The 22,464-nt window shown below is 40.7% G+C and overlaps 1 protein-coding gene across 2 annotated transcripts in view; it reads left to right on the forward strand.

The window, feature by feature from the left end:
• pkib (protein kinase (cAMP-dependent, catalytic) inhibitor beta) overlaps positions 1–18,354 on the forward strand; it is a 40,507-nt gene extending 22,153 nt beyond the window's left edge. The window contains exons 2-4 of one of the 2 annotated variants that reach the window (XM_025011120.2): positions 11,879–12,000; positions 12,428–12,578; positions 15,179–18,354. In XM_025011120.2, coding sequence (XP_024866888.1) covers positions 12,437–12,578; positions 15,179–15,261 — 225 coding nt within the window. In that variant the 5' untranslated portion in view covers positions 11,879–12,000; positions 12,428–12,436 and the 3' untranslated portion in view covers positions 15,262–18,354. The remainder of the gene's footprint in view (positions 1–11,878; positions 12,001–12,427; positions 12,579–15,178) is intronic. The other variant, XM_017438139.3, reaches the window with a different exon arrangement.
• The last annotated feature ends 4,110 nt before the right edge of the window (positions 18,355–22,464 follow it).

The raw sequence follows: 22,464 nt of genomic DNA on the forward strand, positions 1-22,464 counted from the left end.
GCTTTAAGGTCAGTTTTGTTGAATTTAGCTTTTGCATTTGTTCCACTAATGTCAGGTACGGTGTTGGTAACTTTAGCATCTGTATTGTAAACTTTTTCTTTGCAGTTGTCTTGCTATTTTTACAATAATTTGTCGAGAACAAAGAAAACATGATTCTCTCTAACATAACGACTGATTGTTTCACAGAGGTGACATTTTCAAAAGGTCTGATTTATAACTAATTGATTCAACTGAAATATGTTAAATAGGAACCATGTATTGAGGGATGGACATAATTACGTGCCTGATCGCAGAATACTGATCAACTAAAACCCGAGAGTTGTTTGTGAGAGTTCATTGATAAATGGTTTTATTAGAAAAAATGTAAAATTTACAGTTTGACTGCGCTATTTATCCAATTTATACACTTTTGTTAAATCTACATTAAAAGATCATTTCTGCATCAGATAGCTTTTAAATATTCTGAAGGGTGAAAATCTGCCCTTATCCGTTTTATCTTCCAGTTGCAACAATATTTCTGTGTTGGAAATAAAACCTATTAATATGTAACTTTGAGTATGGCACCTCTGAACAACACGAGTCCACAGTTCAGACCTGTTTGTGCAGCAGCAGCAGAAACATCTGGATCGCACTGATCCTCTTCTTGGGCAGAGGGGACGGAAGGACCTGCTTTCATCTCTGTGATGTGTCATTCAGAGACTTCCAGTTTATAGTTTCTGTACAGTTTACCTTTATGCTTTTGAAATATTTACAATTATTAAAATTTGCCCATAGAAACACTGATATCTCTCAAATTGTTTAAGAAACACTGTTTCCTTTGAAATCTGCTTCAACATACTTGCTCTATTTATGTCTTCTTCGGCCCTTTTGGCTTTGGTGTTGCTGATGTTAGCTTTCAGCTGTGGTTTGCCTAGTTTTAGATTTTACCTGATTTAAGCTTTTACTTACAGTTTTTCTACTTTTTGCTTTTAGTTACCATTCTGCTTGTTTTATTTTTAGCTACTGTTGTTCTGTTTATTTTCTTTAAGTTATTCTTTTACCAATTTCAGCTTTTAGTTGCTGTTTTTCTGGTTTTAGCTTTTTGTAACTGTTCTGCTAGTTTTTTTTCTTTTTGCTACTGTTTTGTGCATTTTAGCTTTTAGCTGCTGTTCTGCTAATTTTAGCTTTTCACTGTTCTGCCTAATTCAGCTTGTGGTCTTTGTGTGTTCTGATTGTTTTAACTTGTTTCTTTTAGCTTTAATAACTCAGTTTCAGCTTCTTTAACACATTTCAGCAAACTCATTCAGCATTCACACTGTGTTTACACAGAAAATGCTAACTTTTCTAGTTTTGTTTAAATCGGTGGAAAAACATGCAAGAAAGGTCCCAGATATTCTTTCTAGATCCCAAAAGCTGTGGTTGGGAGCCCACTAATGGTAGCTAAACATCAGGTTAAGGGTCTTAAAGCGATTTCCATGAAACAAAACAAAACAAAACAATGAAACAAAACAAAACAAAGTTTTGTTTTGCTGTAATTGGTATAAAAGATAACATGTAAGTTGTTTATTTGGCTTAATTAGCCTACTTTAAGTAAAGACAGGCAGCATAACAACAAAGACTTGTCTGTCATCAAGCATCTTGATCCTGTTGCCCTGCTTGCTGGTCTGAAACACACTGGTATCTCCTCCTGCTCCCAGCTCACAGGACACTTCTCTGCCCGGTTTGAGGACACTTCTCTGGACCTTAATGGCAGTAAAACCAGGGAACTTTGCCTGGGAGCTGCTGCACAAGGCCTGCATCCAGGTCTGTTATCGTAAAAAGGCAGTAAGTAGAGCAGGTGACTGAATTTAAATACCTTGGAACAAATATAGACAACAAGCTCACCTTTCAGCTCAATTCTGACTGTGTTTACAAAAAAGACAGACAGCGTCTCCATCGTTTATGTAAGCTCAGGAGCCTAAACGCCAGCAAACACACACTGCAGTTGGTGTACAGGTTACTAATTGAAAGTATTATCTGGTCTCATTGTATGGGAACCTTCAAGTTAAAGACAGAAACAAGTTGTCCCAAGTGGTCAAACGAGCTGGAAAAATAATCAGTCATCAGGAAAGACAGACCTGGCAGACCTGCAAAAAAAGTCAATCCAGGTTTACAGTGACCCAACCCATCCCCTGCAGATATCATTCAAGTTGCTGCCATCTGCCGGGGGACTGATGGTCCCTTTAACAAAGAAGAACAAATACAAAAGAGAATTTATCCCCTCTGCTGTGACCATCTTACAGAGGGTCCTCTTTAAATATAACCCCAAATAAAAAAATGACCATTGCCTACTGAGATGTTTTTATGGTTTTAATGTACCGTGTATTTTACTGTTTTAACAATACTTTAAATTTGTATTTATTGCAGATTTAAGTGGTTTTATGTGTATTTATGAGCCAAATGTCAGACAAGTCTCTATTTCATGAAATGTTATGGACAGTAAAGTTGACTGAACTGAATTGGGTAATTGGACATATATGTTGGCCATTGGAGTCAATCGTTGATACTTTTTTAAAGGATGATCGTTTCCACTTTATTTTAGCTAGTTTAACTTTCCATTTCAAGATGTTTGGCCTATAAATAAATGTATAATTCAACCCCCCAACCTGGGAATGCTGTGGCATGTTTGGATTGTGTGCAGTCCGTCTCATTCATGTCCAGCAACAGCACCTCTGTCTTCCAGCTGTCCCAGCAGCTCAACCTTCTCATAGACACGTTGTTTTAATTTCAGTCATTTATTTCTTTAAGTTAGCAACAGTTTTGAAAAAATATATATACACACATTTATCATAATCAAGATGACAAGAAACAAAAGAATTGCAGGAATTGCTGTCTTTTGTGTTTACGGCAGCTGCATGGTCAAAGAATAATAATAAAAAAAAACAATTGTTGCTGCTGTGTTGCTTAAATTACTATTTAATGGCATTAAGTTTGAAATTGGATAGAATGATTGCCTTGCATTTCTCAGTTTCAAGTTATAGGTACTCAGTCTGTCTTTATAGATTTCATAACGAACCTGCAGTTTAGTTTTCCACCACTCTCTTCTTTCTGCTCTAACCAGTGTAGCGTTTCTCCACGGGGATCTCCTTTTAGCATTAACCTTTTTTACCTTGATGGGAGCAATGGCACCAATGATATGTGTAGTTTTATCTATGAAATTATCTACAAGCTCATTGACTGAAAGCCAAGACAGGGATGGTGCAGATAGAAAAGCTTGGGCAAATATCTCGCTAGTATTTTCACTGATGTACCGTTTTTTTGATAACTTCTGCCTGGACATTTTTGTTAATAGCAATAGTACTCGCGAAGAAAACACAGGAATGAATCAGAGAGAGCAACATCTGTCACCTTAACCTTAGAAATGTTCAGGCCTTTGGAAATGACTAAATCCAAAGTATGCCCTCTGCTGTGTGTAGGCTCTGTGATATGCTGAGTTAATCCAAAATCATCAAGGATACAACACAGTTCTTTGGTCTCTCTGTCATGAGGGTTGTCAGAATGAATATTAAAATCCCCAGCAATGACTATACAGTCAAAGTCAACACAGATGATAGACAGCAGTTCAGCAGAATCAGCAGAAAGGTTGCACAGTATTTCTGCGGTCTGTATATATTCAGAAACACTCGAGTGCAAGAATTTAATTGGAGGGCTACATATTCAAATGAAGCAAATATTCCATAAGACATCTGCTTACATTGTATGGAGTTGTTAAACAAAACAACTGCTCCCCCTCCTCTTTTATGCAATCTAGCTTCACTCATGAAGGTAAAGTTGTGGGGCTGCTTCAGTTAGAATAGCTGCACTGCTATTGTGATTTAACCAGGTTTCTGTTAAAAACAAAATCCAGCTTGTGCTGTGTAATAAAATCATTGATCAGCAATGTTTTCCCTGAAGGGCTAGATCTCATGAAATTTAAAGGTTATCTTGGGGCCAGATAACATGTTACCAGAGGCCAGATCTGGCCTGCGGGCCTTGAGTTTGACACATGTGACACACAAGACCACTGAAGCAGAGACAAACAACCATTGACACTCGCACCCCGGGACAATTAGAGTCACCGGTTAGCCCCCGACCCAGCTGTGAAACAACACTGCTTACCAGATGCACCACTGTGCAGATATGAAATTAATTATGGCTATGTTTTGATTATGAAAACTTTGTTTTTGTTTGTTTGTTTGTTGTTGTTGTTGTTGTTTGACAGTTTACAATTATACATTTAAAGCTGGTGAAAAAAGCTTTGTGAAAATGGTCATAATAAAGCAAGATGTCTTATATGGATACATTTATATAAAAACACAGAAATTATTCCCTTTTCACAGTTTTGTTATACAATAACATTACACTCGCAGGCTACTTTATTAGATCCACTCTAGCAGTTCTTCATGTCACAGATTCAACAAGTTGTTGGAAACACTCCTCAGAGATTCTGGTTCATATAGACATGTTAGCGTCACACGGTTGCTGCAGATTTGTCAGCTGCACATCCATGGTTTACCACATCCTAAAGGTGTTTGGTTGGATTGAGATCTGGTGGCTGGTTCAGACCAGGCAGTGTTTCTACAATCCCTTATTGTCCGGTTGTGGTGAGTCTGTGACAGGAGCTGACAGGAGTGACACCCAGTGTGTTCCCATCTGCTTCAGGGTTGGACATGTTGTGTGTTCAAAGATGGTTTGTTTGTAACCAGTGGTTATTTGAGCTACCGTTGCCTTTATGTCATCTTTAACCAGTCTGCCTATTCTTCTCTGACTTTTGACATTAGTAAGGCTTTTTTGTCCAAATAATTGTCACTGACTAAATATTTTCCCTTTTTCAGATCATTCTTTTTTAACCCCAGAGACGGTTGTCTGTAAAAATCCCAGTAGATCAGCAGTTTCTGAAATACTCAGACCACTCTACAACAAAGAAAAACCACGCCACATTCAAAGTCACTTAAATCCCCCATCTTTACCACCTCTAGATGGCTAAATGCATTGAGTGGCTGCCATCTGATTGGCTGATTTGCTATTTCTGTAAACCAGTAATTGAATAAGCATACCTCATAAAGTAGCTGGTAAGTGTAGAATTTAAAGGATTTATTTAAAATTTATTGGATTGTTGTCATATTAAAAATAATTGTCTGTGAAATATAATAAATTTGCAAAGGTAAAAAGTAAAAAGCTGGAAATTTAATATTGGTTTACATTAGCAGTTTATGTTGTGTTATATTAGTGTATTTTTTTTTTGTTTTTGTGTGATTTGAAGTAAAGTTCTTCAATTTCAAAGTTAAAATAGAAATATGGTAATATACAGATTTTTCTTTTAATTTTGAAGCTGTAGTAGTTCATAGATTCTGTAGTTGAAAACATGTCACTTAACATCCGGAAACGTGGGGTTCCAAGCTTTAAACTGCATGAGATACTCCGTTTATGCAACTGAATTTACATGCAGATTAAAATTGCTCCCCTCCCACCTGAGGGTCATTAGGGTTTTTGTTTGTCTGGCTCACAGAGAGATGTTTAGGCCACATGTATGAAGGTGTGAGTTAGAGGGGAAATGACTGAATATCAAGCTTGGCAAGTTTTAGAAAGCTGGACTCTGAGATCTCCGCCTCTGTTTTAAGTTGGTTTCTCTCATTTGACATGAATGATTTCCTTCACCCCCCCTTTCAAACCAGCTGTCTTTTCTGTCCAAAATATAAACATTTTGGTCCTCAAAAGAGGGTCCCTTATCCTTGAGGTGAAGGTACACAACTGAGATCTTATAGTAAGTAGGTCAATTTAACCAGATAATCCTCTCCCCTACTTGTTGGATTACAAGTTAAAATAAACCCGTTTACACAACAGGTCACTGTCTGTTCAAGGTTTAATCCAGGATGTTACTGAAAGTTACGAAATGTTCTTAACACAATTGTTGATGTTCTGCAACCTTTACACCTGAAGGAGACATTTTTACCATCTCTCCTATTAAATAAAAATGACATAGAACCACAAAATCTACCTGACCTTTAAAACTAAGATAAAACAATTTATAAAACTTCATTTAAACTATATTGCCAAAAGTATTCGCTTGTCTCCCTTCACACTCACATGAACTTGAGTAACATCCCATTCTTAATTCAAAGCGTTTAATTTGATGTTGGCCAACCCTTTGCAGCTATAAGAGCTTCAGCTCTTCTGGGAAGGCTTTCCACAGGTTTAGGAGTGTTTATGGGAATCTTTGACCATTCTTCCAGGAGCACATTTGTGAGGTCAGACACTGATGTTGGATGAGAAGGTCTGGGGTCAGGACTCTGTGCAGACCAGTCAAGTTCTTCCACAACATGTCTCATTCATGTCTTCATGGACCTTGCTTTGTGCCCTGTTGCACAACAGGAAAGAGCCATCCGCAAACTGTTCCCACAAAGTTAGGAGCAGGAAATTGTCCAAAATGTCTTGGTATGCTGAAGCATTAAGAGGTCCTTTCACGGGAACTAAGCAGCCAAACCCGAGACCTGAAAAACAACCATACACATTAATCCCCCCTCCACCAAACTTTACTCTTGGCAAAATGCAGTCAGACAAGTACTCAGACTCGTCCATCAGATTGCCAGGCAGAGAAGCGTGACTCCTTATTCCAGAGGACACGTCTCCACTGCTCTAAAGTCCAGTGGCGACGCACTTTACACAACTGCATCCAACGCTTTGTTTTGCACTTGGTGATGTAAGGCTTGGATGCAGCTGCTCAGCCATAGAAAGTCATTTCATGAAGCTCTCTATGTACTGTTCTTGAGCTAATCTGAAGGCCACATGAAGTCTGGAGGTCTGTAGCTAATGACTCTGCAGAACATTGGTGACTTCTGTGTGCCTCAGCATCCTCTGAGCCTGCTCTGTGACATAGTGGCATATCACTTTGTGGCTGAGTTGCTGTCATTCCCAATTGATTCCACTTTGTTATATAACCACTAACAGTTGACTGTGGAATATTTGACTTTTTAGTAGTGAGGAAATTTCACAACTGGACTTATTGGATAGGTGGTATCCTATTCTATTGTTACCATGGCGGCGCACAGAGATTCAGCGGCTTCTTTAGCTCCAAAGATTAAGCCTTATTTTAATTATTTTAATAGCTATGAGGCAAACTTAGGCATTAGTTCAGTGCTAAATACAAGAATGAAGTACAGCTTAAACAAACTGATGGTCATCAGAGACAGTTTTGTTATTAGTATTTCATCAATGCTGAAATCTGTACTCTGTAGACAGTGGCTCCTAGGACAACAGATTGGCGCTGCATAGTCTGGGACGCAATGGTCAAAAGAAAACACTGTCCCCAAAAACAGAAGAGGGGAAAGCAGAAGGGCGTGTTGGCCCAGCTAAAAGCTAGAAGACCACCATTCTGACTCTTTCTGGCCAATGTCCGCTGACTCTTTAACAAAGAGGACTTGTTATGTTTGATGCTGAGTGTTTCTACAAAGATGAAGAACTGTGCTGTTCTTTGCCTGATGGAAACCTGGCTTAACAACAACATGCCGGTCTCAGCCTTCTAGATTAACGGCCATCAGCTGTTCCGAGCGGACCGCAGCTGACAGTCAGGGAAAACACGGGGAGGAGGACTCTGTATGTACGTGAATGAAGGTTGGTGTACGAACTGTGGACTGGTAAAAAGCTACTGCTCTGAAGCCATAGAACGTCTGACTGTGCAATGTCGGCAGTAATAATGCCACGGGAGGTTACTGTGGTGTTCGTCACCATTGTTTACATCCAAATCCAAACAAAGCATCAAAGGAGCTGTATGACACCATTCGCTCACTGCAGATAAAGCACCCGGAGGAGTTTTACGTGGTTGCAGGGGACTTTAATCACGTAACACTGAAGGACACTCTGCCCAGTTTTTATCAGCATGTCACGTTTCCCACACGGGTAGACAACCCTCTAGACTGTATGAACACTAACATAGAGCTCTTCCTCGTCCCCATCTTGGCCTCTCTGATCACATCTCCATCCTGCTAGTGCCAGTATATCGTCTGCTGATGAAACCGATTAGGCCAACAAAGTAAACGGTCACTGTATGGCCCAAGGATGCTGCCTCTGTGCTCCAGAACTGTTTCCAGTGCACAGATTGGCAGGTCTTCAGAGAGGCGGCTACATATGAGGGAGAGGTGGACCTGGAGGAACACACCTCCTCTGTTCTTGGTGTCATCTCCATCACCAGGAAGTTACCTGTTATCCAAACCAGAAACCCTGGCTGAATGCTGAGGTGAGAGCTGTGCTGAAAGCTAGGGACGCTCAGGACAGGTGAGTCATCAGTACTCAGAGAAGCGAGAAAAGAACTGACTGCAGGCATTGTGGGGGCCAAAGCCACATACGCCCAGAATATTCAAGGTCACTTCACAACCAACGACCCCGGAGCATGTGGAAGGGCATCAAGTTCATCACGGACAACAACATCAGGGATGCACAATAGCCAAAGGACTACTTATTGCCAGATGCACTCAACAGGTTCAATGCCCGCTTTGAGGATCCTAACCCGGCCCCTAGCACCAAACTTATACCACCACCTGGTGACACACCCCTCTGCGTGACCCTCCAGGGAATCAATCCCTATAAGACAGCAGGCGCTGACAATATCCCAGGGTGGGTACTGAGGGACTGTGCACACCGGCTGTCTGAGGTGTTGGCAGACATCTTAAACACCTGACTGTCACTGGTGTCTGTCCCCACCTTCTTAAAGACTGTCACTGTTGTCCCTGTCCCCAAGTGCTCCACAGTGACAGGCCTGAATGACTACCAACCTATAGCCTTAACCTCGGTAGTCATTAAGTGCTTCAAGATGCTAGTAATGACCCACATCAAGGACTCCATCCACATCACTGTGGACCCACATCAGTACACCTACAGGAAGAACTGCCTCACTGATGACACCATCTCATCGGTGGTCCACACAGCCTTCACCCACCTGGAAAACAGAAATTCTTACATCCGTTTGCTCTTTCTGGATTTTTCTTCAGCCTTTGATACCATCATCCCACAGACCCTGATGCAGAAGCTCTCCTCTCTTGGACTGAATCCCACACTAGGGAACTGGGTCCTGGACTTTCTGACCCACAAACCTCAAACTGTCAGGATCCACAACACCGTCTCCTCCTCCATCACCCTCAGCACTGACTCGCCCCAGGGCTGCGTGCTGAGCCCCCTCCTGTTCACTCTGCTAATGTATGACTGCTCAGCGAGACACCCCAACTGTCACATAGTGAAGTTCGCAGACGACACAGGAGGAGGGGATGTATCTCCAACAATGATGAGTCCAAATACAGAGAGGAGGTGGAACTCCTGGTGCAGTGGTGCAAAGAAAATAACCTCTGCATCAATGTGAAGAAGACCAAGGAGATGTTGGTGGATTTCAGAGACGAGTGTCCTCCTCCCCTGTACTTTGAAGGAGCAGCTGTGGAGGTGGTCTCCAGCTGTGGAGGTGGTCTCCAGCTACAGATACCTGGGTGTGCATATATCCAATGACCTTACCTGGAGCGCCAACACTTCCTGTCTGGTCAGGAAGGCCCACCAGCGTCTCTACTTCCTCAGAAAGGTGCAGAGAGCTGGACTTGCGAGCTCCTCAGGAGCTGCTATCGCTGTGTGTTGGAGAGCGTTCTCTGCACCTGTATCACCCTGTGGCACGGAAACTGCACTGCTGCTGAGAGGATGGCTCTGCAGAGGGTCATTAAGGCTGCACAGAGGACTGTAGGGAGCAGTCTTCTCACTTCTACACATCACAAAGCAGAGAGAGGGCGCTCTGCATCACGAAGGACTCCACCCACCCTGTAGACAGTCTGTTTCAGCCCCTCCCCTCAGACAGGCGGCTGAGGTGCATTCAGAGCAAGACCACCAGGCTCAGAAACAGTTTCTACCCTGCAGCTGTCAGACTGCTGAACTCGAACAAACGCACTTAGTTCAGTTTTTCATTATACTTTTACTCTTTTATATGTATTCATTTATTTATTTATTAGGCTTGTTGAACTGGGACCTGAGTCTGAATTTCGTACCACAAACATGCAAGTGTGAGCTGGTATGACAATAAAAGATCCTTGAATCCTTGAATCACGGTATAAAGCGGGAATTCACTGAGCTCCTGAGTGCGATCCAGTCCTTCCCAAATGTTTGTAGATGCAGTCGGCATGCCTAGGTGCTTGATTTTATGCACCTGCTGCCATGGAGGTGACTGGAACGCCTTCATTCAATGATTTGGATAAATACTTGTGGTGATATAGTGTATTTATCTATATTTATTTTAGTTTTTAGCACATTTTATGTTGCATTGTGTCACTTTAATTATGTTTTTGATATTTTTACATGTCTAGGCAAAACAGTTTTGCACAAAAAATACACTTTCTTTCATACATTTTTTTCTTTTAATCTTTCTTTACCTAAATTGCTTCAATATTAGGCATTTATAAGAAGCAAGTTTTTTTGTTAAAAGAATAACTTGCTGTTGTTAATATGGCATATTTTGATGTATTTAAATCTATTAATTTCCAGTTTGTGCACAAAACTATTTTAAACGTTTTAGAACAATTTGCCTCAAGTTTGTTGAAAACTGTTAATTTTCTGGTTACTTTAAAAAACGGTCTCACTTGGCTAATATTAAGTCAAAAGTAAAACTGTCTTTTAAAGACATTTCAGTGAAAATTAAATCCATCTTGAGCTGATGCTGGTACAGATGTGTGCACACAGATCATTTACAGTATTCCATGCAGATGCTGCAAAAATCTGGATGGCTAAACTGCTACATTTACGCTTTCTGTTGTCAGTACAGTCTAAAACTGACTCAGGTTCCTGTCATGTTCGGTCAACGTTACAAGGAGTCACTTCAGAGGAATTAAAGAGCCACATGTGGCTCTAAAACCACAGGTTGCAGCCCCTTGGCCAAACAAGGGCCCAGTTTTTATCATTTTTCTAAGTTAGAAATCAACTCTTTCTCAGAAATGACATCCCAGTGTGAACGAATGCTACACTAGCATCAGTGTAGACTGTAATAGTTAGTGCCAATGCTGGCCTTTCATTCAAAATGTTTTTTGTTGTTCTAAAAGTATAATTAATTAATGCTAAAGGTAGCAGCATGATGATTATCAGGATGTTCCAGGTATAAACTGCATTTTTATAAGTCTTCTTATGAACTCAGCTGTCAACATGTGAGCAGACTGAAGCAAAACAGAAAATATATTTGAAGCTGAAACTGAGTTGTCAAAGCTAAAACATTCAAAATGGATTCTCAAACCATCAGAACATGGTCTAAAATTTAGCACAACAGTAAGAAGTAAAAATGTAAACACATCTAAAAGTTCAAATGAACAAAACCATACTTAAAAGCTGAAATTACCCAAACAGTAGCTGAAAACTAGAATCAGCAAGACAGTAGCTAAAAGGAGAATAAAAAACAAAAACAAATCAAGTATACTGAAGCAGATTTTACAGAGAATTATTTTGAAGGAATTGAAGAAATCTGAGTCTATGGGGAAAATTATTTTGCAAAAAAATGTAAATAAATCAATAAGCATAAAACTTACAAATACTGACTGTGTTTATATATGAAGGTTAAAATGGCAGAAGAGCAAACAGGACAGGAACTACAAACAGGAAGACAACAGTGTGGATGCTACTAATAATGGAATCATGGCTCCTCTTGTTGTAAGAAGGGCTTGCCAGAGGCTAACAGATGGTCAAGCTGAGGCTTTTTATCTCCAGATCAGTCTGTCTGTAGGGCTGCATGAAGAAAGGGAAATAGACACACAGCGCTGTGGTTCTGTGAAGCAACAAAAAGGAGGAGTCTGAGAACATTAAGTGTGAAATAAAGAGTTGTGTGTTTACCTGCCAGTGGTGCTTTTCTCCCCCCACGCCGTTACCATGGCAACAGCCACAGGTTCTGGTGTTAGCGTGTTGGAGACGAGGGATGTAATTCTGCCTGTCACCAGCACAGCCTGGAGCGGACTCCCCAGCTGCTGGTTGCCATGAAACCAGACACACATCCTCCTCTAGGTACATTTAAGTTTCACTGTCAGGCCCTGAGTTTCAAATTAAAGGCATATCTGCAGTGTTATCAGACCTGGATTTCACCCCTCTTCATATTTTTGTTAACTATCTTTATTTATAATGTTCAGGTTTATTTTGCTAAACTTACTCAATATAAAACTACTGAAGGAAGCACACACACTGGTATTGCTGACATAGAAAGAAAAATACATAGTTTTACTTTTCCTCTACTACAGGAAGAGAATTCAAGATGTTTCCCATTCCTCTCTGATGAAACTTATTGCTCTAATTTACAAGCTTTCTTAGTGTTTATTTGAATACACACCCTGTCAATTTTCATCTGTAGTTTCTGTCCAAATCAGACCGTCTTGTTGTAAGAAATCACTTTTAACGAATAATCTTTTGTCCTTGCTCCCTGTCCTTCCTGTGAAAGGGTCCTGGGATGACGGAAGTGGAGCCAGTGTTGGACTTTGCCTCCTCGGGTCGCTCCGGGAGGAGAAATGCCCTGCCTGATATCCTTGGGTCTCCAGCAGGAGTGAATCCTGGTGACCTGCCTCTTAAACTGGCTGAGCTGTCCCTTGAAGGTAAAGGAAATTCAATTTCCTCCCACTAAAATAGGAATATATTGCATTGCAAAACTATGCACCCCTTCTTTACATTTACATGAAATTTAAATGGATTTTCAGGATGATTATAAGTTAGAACTTACGCAAAATACTTTTGAATAATAAAGTTAAGAGGGTAATTTTTTATAAAGTTTTGTATCATTTTAATAAAAATAAACTGAACCGTGTGTATTCACCCTCTTTGGTGTAAAGGCCCAACGATTCCCTTCAGGAGCTACATAATTAAATAAGCGATCTGTTGTATATACACCTGTACTGATGGACCCCAGGGCAACACCTCTTACACTGTCACCCAACTCATGGCTCATGTGAACTGTCATGTCAAGAGAGCAGAGTTGCTGTTTTTACCAGCACCTAAAACTTGCACCACTAACTTTAGATCTCCTTTTAAACAGTAAGTGCCACTCCTAATATATATATATATATATATATATATATATATATATATATATAAATATATAGGAATATCACAAGAAGAAGAGAGATGCACTGGGAGTACGTTCTTCACACCAAAATGTAGCTAAAAGCTTTCATCTTATCTAAACAGGGGTTGAGTTTATGAAATATCTGCAACAATTGGACCTTCTTAGCTTTTGTTCAGTCGTATAAATGCCTTTAGCAACAAACCTGCCTACAGACTGCGTCCTACTGCTCTTCCTGTTTATACTAATTCAGCCCTTGCATGGTGCCTGACAAGTTGCAGAACTCAAGATGTGTGCGACAGACAGAAAAGACACAAACCCTGTCTGCACAACAGACACTGTGACATCAGGGTCATTATGCTGATGTCACCACAGCAAACCTGCCTAAAGAAGGCTCATCCTCCAAAACTCATGGAGCGGGTAAGGAGAGCATTAATCAGACAAACATCCAGGAGGCTGAAGATAATCCTGATGGAGCTGAGCAGCTCCTCTGCACAGATCAGAGGATCACTATGAGCTGCACTGTTCTGGGCTTCTTGGATGTGTTTCCTCAGCAGGGACTGGGAAACTGCTCAGAGCTGAAGGAACAATGGATGGAGCAACAGTCACAGAAACTTTTGAGAGAAGTCTGTTGGAGTTTTCAGAGATCTGAGGCTGGGATGGAGGTTCACCTTACAGCACACTGATCTTGAACACATTGCTGAAACAACACTCCTGGTTACAGGAGAGCAGGTCAAAGGCAGTGTCTCAGTGACATTATGTGCACGGCCTACGATACAGTTTTGCAAGCTGTTCACATGAAAATAGGTGGTGATTTTCAAAAATTGGCCACTCATAATGCAGCTGCCCAGCTCTCTGGTCAGAAACACAAATAGGCAAACAAAACTTGCCTGTTTTTGCGATTTTCAGTTATCGACTGCACTACATAAGTTGCAGCCCAGTGAGGTAATACATCAGGACAGGAACCCAGAATGTAGACTCATTTTACAGAAAACAAAACTAATTTCTTAAACAAAGAGAAAAACAAACAAAAGCAAAACTAATAACAAAAAGACTTAGACAGAGAACCACGAGGAGACTCAAGGAGAGGATCTGATTGTGGTGCAGAAAGCATCAAATGACCAGACACAAGAGTCATAATAGAACTACAGAAACGAGTGAAAACAATTAAACCCAAAACAAAAAATGACTCAAAACCCCACAAATCCTAACACCTAAAGCCCAGACCTCAGTCTAACTGAGAATTTCTGGTTTCTTTTAAAGAATGTTGGACACAAGGAGCATCCATCCAACCTGAAGGAGCTGCAGCAGTTTGATCAGGAAGAATGGACAAAAAGTCCAGAGGTTAGATTGACCAAGACTGTGGAGATGGACCTGAAGAGACTTTTTCCCATTTAACTCCAGTAATCTGGAGTATTCTGTGTATAATAGGTCCATTACCTTTAATCAAATCAAAGTGACAAGAATGGACAGGATTAGGAATGAGGTCATCAGAGGTACAGCACAGGTTGAAGGACTGGGAGGACAGACTGAGATGGTTTGGACAAGTGCACAGGAGGGACAGTGGGTATGTTGGTAGAAGGATGTTAGAGACAAAGAGGAGAAATGTGAATGCATTTAGAGAGGACATGGAGGTAGTTAGAGTGAGGACAGAGGACAGTTAGATGGATATAGTAAGAGGATAACTCAATGAAAAGAGAAAAGCCAAAATAAAAAGAAGAAGATGAGGAAAAATCTCTTTGAAGTTCAGGTTGTAAGGCAACAAAACAGTAAAAATAAAATAATGGCGGGTGAATACTTTTGCATCTCTCTGTCCAATCATCCGTTTCACTGCCAGAACCAGTCATCATCATTTATCTCAACAACACCTAAGCATTATCCACAGTTCAAGCAGAAATCAAACATGACTCCACGGGTAATCTCTCATGGAGTCAAAATGTTTCTGTTTCAACTGTGTCTTGGATTAAGCATTTATTTTCATTATCTTTAATTAAAATCCTTCATTTGTTGATATGATATATAGTTATGACTGCTGGAGACTGGCACCCGAACTGGAGAAGCGGGTAAAGAACATGGATGGATGGATATGTAGCTATCAACCCTAAGCTTGGAATCCGATTTGTCTTGTGTGTGCAGATGGTCCAGGTGAAGCTCAGTCACCAGCAGCGGAGGAGCCCTCTGCTCCACCGGAGAGCTCGGAGGGGAAGGAGGGGTTGTAGGAGCTTGTTTCCTCAGAGATCACCTGAGAGACGGGGCGAGCCACCACGACACCTGAGGGTAAGGAGCGGAGAGGCGGTGTGTTGTGGAGCCTCGGAGGCAGACTGAAGGAGCCACTACCAGAGGACTGATCCAGGACTCCTCACACTACAGGGAAACACTCAGACATCTTGAAGCGTGTTGGTGACGCTGTAGACACTACAGAGTCTAAAGGAATATGAAGGATTGCACTCTGTACAAAACTATTTTTCTATCTTCTATTTAAACTGAAGAAAACAGGAAGTCTGAACTGTAATTTCCCTTCATTTCCTGTTGTTTAGTTTTTTTGTAACACTGTCTGTTATGTCACAGGAGCTGTTTAGCTTGAAGCTTTGTTAAACAGAGTTAAGGAAACAAAGTCTTTGTTATCCAGCTCACTTTTACACTGAATCTGTATTACTTACTGGATCTATTCAGTGCAGATGTAAAGTTTATACCTGTCAGACCGTTTAAAACCCAACAACTATCAGAGCTTAAATCCATTTCTGGCAGATTTTGAAGTGATGTTCTGTCAAATAGTTCTCAATAGTTAGTACCTTATCAGCAGCAACATCAGTCATAGAGCACAGAGTTTGTTGAAAAGGACAGAAGTCTTTGTCCTATCTAGGATAATAGCTAGCCTAGTGTTGAGAAAACAGCCACATTGGCATATAACAGTCGATTCTCAGCACACAGATGTTGTTTGGTCGAGAAAACAGCCACAAACTAAACCAACTGTCATGTAACAGAGCAGGTTTCACATTTATCTGCTGTAGTGTTCTTTCACACTGCTGTGTCCCATTTTATAAGCCTAAAAAATTATAAAAATGTTGTGCAAACTGTTAGTGTAGCCTGGACTAAGACTTCTGCCCTTTTCTTCCTGCTCTGTGCTTCATGACTGCTGTCACAGCTGATCAGATACTAACTACTGATAACTATTTGACAGAACATCTCTACACAAACCACCAGGTTGTTCCTTTAAGTGTCCACGTGGTCCAACAAGATCAAATGGACTCTATTCACCAGTAATGTCCTACTGCCAATATTATGCACATGGTTTCATTATAATACACTAAAATCAAAGATCCAGACATTTAAGCTGCTCTATTTCCAAACCTCTGAAGACGTGCCTGGTGGCGGTGCAGCTGGGAAGGACTGTTCTCTGCAAACTTTGGGCCCATTCATTAGGAGGTGTCATCTTTACTGCTCGGTTTAAACAAATCCTAAGAACCGCTCAGCTTTGCGTCAGTTGTCTTGTCGTTTGTTGCCACAGCAGCATATGGCCGCCGCCCGGGCTCGCGAACGCGTGTCAGACACCAAGCATCGTGTTGGAAGTGGCGCGAACGGCTTGCCTTCTGCCTCTCCACCCAGAGGAAAGTCTGTTCACGCTCATCAACACATGAGCTGAGCTGTAAATAGTCTGAAGATGGAGCAGTCATTGCTGCTGGAAAACCCCGGTGTGTCTTACACGGTTGCCCTTTTGATCCTGTCTCTGTGTCGCTGGTGGCGGTCTTCATGTGGATCTGGTGCTGCCCAGCCTCTCTCCATGGTCCTGTGACACTGATGGTCCATCTGAAGCACTCGTTTCGTTTCTTTTACTGGGCTGGATTGAATCCAGAATGTTGATTCTATCAGCTGGTGAAATTTGCCATAAAACCCACAAGCTTTAAACATTTCACAGTGACAAACAATCAGTCCTGATTATTATTATTATTATTATTATTATTATTACAATCAAGCAAAAGGCCGATAATGTGTGTGTGTGTGTTTGTTTGTGTGTACCCTTGGCAAGATGTCTCATAAATCACTGAACAAATTTGAAGGAACATTTAAAGAAGTACTCACTGAATGTACACCTACAACTAGTGAACTTTTAGAGACAGATTAATTTGAGTCCACCACAGCAAACACCAAACGGCTGTAACAGTCACTTTTACAACTATTAAGCTCTAACTTGGTGGTAGCAGCTGGGGGTCATCTGCAACTTGGATTCTGAGCAGCAACAAAATCTGTTTTTAAAACTTTGCCATTGACTATATATCTCACAAACCCCTGGACAGATATTAAATAATCTTTCAGAAAATAATGATTGGATGTACACATACTGATGAACTTTTGGAGTCAGCCCAAATCAAGATGTCCGTCACAGCCAGCTGACCTTAGAAAACACAAAAACGGCTCTACTTCAGCCAGTTTTTACAAATATAGAGCTAAGAGTTGTGGGAGTGGCTGAGCATGATCTCCAACACATAATGTGTTATTTTTCTTTGCTTAAAACTTTGACATTAACTGTTGATGCCAAACTTGTCTTTTAGCAAAATATCTCATGAACCACTAAACAGATTGTAAAGAAACTCCATGAAAGTAATTATTGGATGTACATCTGAAACACAAAGTCAACTCAGTTCAAGATGGCCACCACAGCTAACCGACCTTAGCCATCACTCAGCTGTACAGATATTGACCTAATGTTGATGTAGTAGTAGCTGAGAGTCCCTGTAGTCTGATCACTAACACATCCTGAGAGATCCCACAGACCAGGACATTATTTACAGGGTTTGACCAAAACGGCTGCAACTCCATCTCTTCTCATCATGAAACTACAGGCACACCTTCACCAAGGCCATAACGTCCTTTAAAGAAGTGAATCCTTTCTTGTGACAACCCCAACATTTCCTGAAAATTCCTTCCAATCTGTTCATCGGTTTGAAGTGATCCTGCTAAGGGACGGACAGACAAACCAACTTCCTGGGTGGAGGGAATGAGTTGTAACATTAGGCATGAAAGGTGGCGGTGATTTGATTTTTGTTTGAGCTTTCACTGGTGCACCTTTATTTTTGTGACTTTTAAAGATGTCAAAGTTTCTTCTTTTGATGTTTTAACTTTAGAATTACATTCCCAAATAAAGAAGAGGATGAATGATATGGAAATACAAAAAAGCCACAGCTCTTTAAATTTATTTGAACTTTTCTTTCATTGCAGAGAAGAAAAACCGCTGACTTTTTCATGTTTTGTTTTTTTGTTCTAATTTACTCCTGTCCCAACATATTCTTACAATAAATTTTTGTATGTTTTCATATTGCCATTTCTTTTTCACAACACTTAAAGAGTCTGAACCATGTTAGGATTTCCTGTTTGCAACATCTTGCTTTAAACAACAACTAAAGAAAGAACATCATTAGTAGCCCAACATTTTCCAAAATGTATTGCAGGCCTTTAAAGGATAGGTCAGGAGTGTCCAATCCTGGTCCTCAGGGTCACCATCCTGCAGGTTTTACTTGTTTCTCTGCTCCAACACACCTGATCTGAATCAGTGGGTGATTAACAGGCTTCTGCAGAACATGAAGAGGTGATTTAACCTCTGAATCAGGTGTGTTGGAGCAGAGAAACAGGTAAAACATGCAGGATGGAGGCCCTGAGGACCAGGATTGGAGACCCCTGACCTAGCCTGGACAAAGACTTCTCCACTCCGTGCTCTGATGTCACAGCTGACTATAGATGACTGTTAGACAGAACATCACTTCAAAAATAACCAGACTATCCTTTAGCTAAAGGCTAGCCAACAAGGGCCTGTTTTGTATCATCTTTTATGCTCATAAAACAACTTTTTCCCAAGTGTGAAAGAATGCTACATTAGCTGATAATAAACCTACACTTTTGCATGACACTAGTTTAGTTAGTTGCTGTTTTCTTAACTGAACAGTGTCCATGTTACTACCCAAATGATTTCAGGCAGGTGTAGACGTAGCAGTGTACCGGTCCCTTTCCTTCACACTGGTAGAAAGAGTTGTTTTATTATAAGCCTGAAAAGTGATTTTTAAAAAACAGACCCTTGTTTAGCTAGCTCTGCCTTTGTCTCTATACTCTGTGCTGTATGACCGATGTCACAGCTGATAAGGTCCTATTGGTACGTCACTGAAACATGACTAAAGTATCCCTCTAAGTACAGCTATCAGCACATCACTAAACCATGGTCTAATCCTGTTTCCACAGGGGTTCTTCACGTATTCTTCATAGCATTTTTTCTTATGTTTTAATTTGGAGCCAAGATGATCATTTGGTTGAGCAACTCATCTTTTTGGATCTTTCTGCTTTTTAGCTTTGCATTACAGTTCAACTCTTTGCTAATTAACTTGTTCATATTTGATGGCAAAATTTCTTTACAACAACTTCACAACAACAGTTATTTGTTGTTGTCTTACTGTGAAAAATGTCCATGTTTGTCTCATTTGCCATATTTACATCTTGGATCTCTATATGGTATGCCTGAGATGCCACAACAGGACAACAACAACAAAAAAAGGAACAAGTCACAGATTTGGAGAACAATACCAAAACCAGAAGGCCAACATTTGGACACTGTCTTTTAAATCCTACAGTGCTGCTTCAAATGTAACTTTTATCAAGTTTAAATTAATTTAGTCAATAATCTAGCAGCACTGATCTTAGATAAGAAGAGAGAGCGACAAAAACATCTGGATGGTGTTTGTGCCACTTCTGTATGTATGCTGGGGTCGGCTCCGCCTGGCTTGAGAAAATAAATTATAAGTACTTAATTAAAGTGCATTTTGTTTGCGTTAGTTTAAAAAATTTAGCTCTAAATTGGAAGATTATTGTGATCTTGATATATTAAAATAAAATTATATTTTGTCGCTCAGAAAAAGCGTCACACTCACGGAAGCCGGTATACCGGCCAAAACACCGTCCATTTATTGAGACTTTCAACCCCAGGTGGGCCAAGTATGGAGACGTGTAAGAAAAGAAAAATATCTGAAGAAAATAGAACATTTAATGATGCCTGGGCAGATTCATTTACATTTTCTTCTGATGAGAGTGGCCTACCAGTCTGCCTAAAATGTGGAGAAAGACTGGCTAACAATAAAAGGTCAAATGACACAAGACATTTCCAAAATAAACAGAACCTGTGCTGAAAAATATCCAGAGGGAGAAGAGAGAAAAAAAGCTGTTTCGGAACTGATGCGGAAGGTTGATCTGAGGAAAAATCAATTCAAGAAGTGAGTGAAGTCTGCAAATTCAACTACATATGCAAGTTTTGTGGCCGCTCAGGAAATAGTCAGGCATGGGAAACTGTTCCCAGACCGAGAATATGTGAAAGAGTCATTCATTAAGATTTCAGAACACCTATTCATGGACTTTAAAAACAAGTGAAATTGTGCAGAAAATCGGAGAGGTGCTTCTTTCTACAAAGACTGTCAAAGACAGAACCATAAACATGGCAGAAAATATCACAAAACAGTAAATTAAAGACATGAATTCAGCTGCAGCGTACTCAGTCGCCTGTGATGAGTCCAAAGACAAAAGTGACACTGACCAAACAGGGCTGTTCTGCCCATATGTGAACTCTGCTGGACCACAGGAAGAAATGGTTGAGCTGAAACCAATAAAATGCCAGACAGGGGGGAGGAGGCTGTGAAATAAAAACAAACCACCTTGTGTCAGTGGCTACTGATGGAGACTGACTGGAGTGACCAGGGGCTTTGTGGCCTTGCTGCAGAAGCTGCTGACGTTTCACTGCATCCTGCACCAAGAGGCACTGTGCTGCAAACTTTTCCTCCAGAATGCACAAAGGTCATGAATGTTGTCATTCAGATTATCAATAAAATAATGGCAAAAGGTTTAAATCACTGTTACTGGATGAAGTGGAGAGCACGTCCACTGATCTCCTGCTGCATGACAGAGGAGAGGTGCTGAAACGTTCTGCTGCATGTCGGAGAGAGGTGAAAAGGGCTCACCTTTCCTGAGCTGGAACAGCCAGAGTGGCTGGAAAAGCTGCACTTCATGGTGACAGCAAGCCTGAACACGCTGAACACAGCTCTTCAGGAGAGAGGAGGCACAGCTCTGCACATGCTGGAGGAGGTGTTAGCGTTTGAGCGCAAACTGACAGTTTTAGCCAGAGATGTACAGAGAGGCACACTGTCTCACCTCCCCTCTTTAAGGCAGTTCAAACAAGCTCACAAGGTGATAAATTCAGAGTATTTGCATTTGCAGTATTTGATTTTGTGAGTTCAGACAGGAAAAAACCACCTTGTCCTTCCCTGTCACGCCCCTGACCATCGATCCAACCCTGGTAAATGTGACTGCATTTGCAGGTATAAGTCGACCTGATCTGGAGCTGGAGCTGGCTGACATAGCTGACAGACATGTGGGTGTCCAAATTCAAACGCTAGACAGAGGATCTTGAAGATGTTGCCCGTCAGAAGGCCACTCTTGTTCAGAATCACAGATGGAGTGATATTGAGAACCTTCCAAGACAAACTTGTGTTTGAAACATGGGATTCCATCCCTGACACCTACATAAACACGAAGAAACAGGTAAAATAAATATTTATGCAGATATTTTGCAAATATTTAGTTTTCATTGTTTAGTGACATAGTGAAATTTATTTTTTAAATTCAGGTCTAGGCTCCTCTTCATGCTCTGAAAACCCAGAGGTGATATAAGGATGACGGCTCACAGCAGATTTTTGCTTTAGTTTGCTATAAGTTCAGCTTTTCAATTCATTTGAAAGAGACATTCAACTCAGCGTGTTGCTTCTATTTAAATTACTTTTTTTAAGATATTAAAATGTTCATAATGTGTTCATTGCATAAATAAAATTTAATTTTCTCTGTAGCACTTCACGGACTTCCTAAGCAACACTCTATAGTTGTTTATACAAAGTGTACAGATAAGAAAAAGCAATACATACCATGTTAAAAGTGTTTTCTTCTCCGTGGAAATGGGTCCAAATGGCTCTTTGGGTGTTAAAGGATCTATGCAGGAAGTACTTTTAGTGACCAGTTTGACACTGATAGACATTTGCACACCTGCCTCAGTATATGTCCAAATACTGAAACTAATCTTCAGCCACAGTTATGGTCACATTTCATTTGTTGCACAGCAGCAGGGCCACACTGCCTCCTGCTGATGCACACACGACAACAGATTGTTTATTTCCTGAAGCTTTTAAAGTCAAAGTCAGGTCGTTTTGCTGCTGCTGAGTGTGTGTTCAGCTTTTTGCCCTTTAAATCTAAAAGAACAAACTGATTTTTTTTTAGCTTTCCTGCTCAGGTCAGCATGTCTGGATCTTTTTGATTACTGCCTTCATCTTATTTTGAAATGACTCAAACAGTTTTTTTCACATCTTCATAAGTGGACAAAGAGACAAAGAGATCATGTTGTTGTT

This window comes from Kryptolebias marmoratus, linkage group LG5 (assembly GCF_001649575.2).
Source record: "Kryptolebias marmoratus isolate JLee-2015 linkage group LG5, ASM164957v2, whole genome shotgun sequence".
NCBI classification, from domain to species: Eukaryota; Metazoa; Chordata; class Actinopteri; order Cyprinodontiformes; family Rivulidae; genus Kryptolebias; species Kryptolebias marmoratus.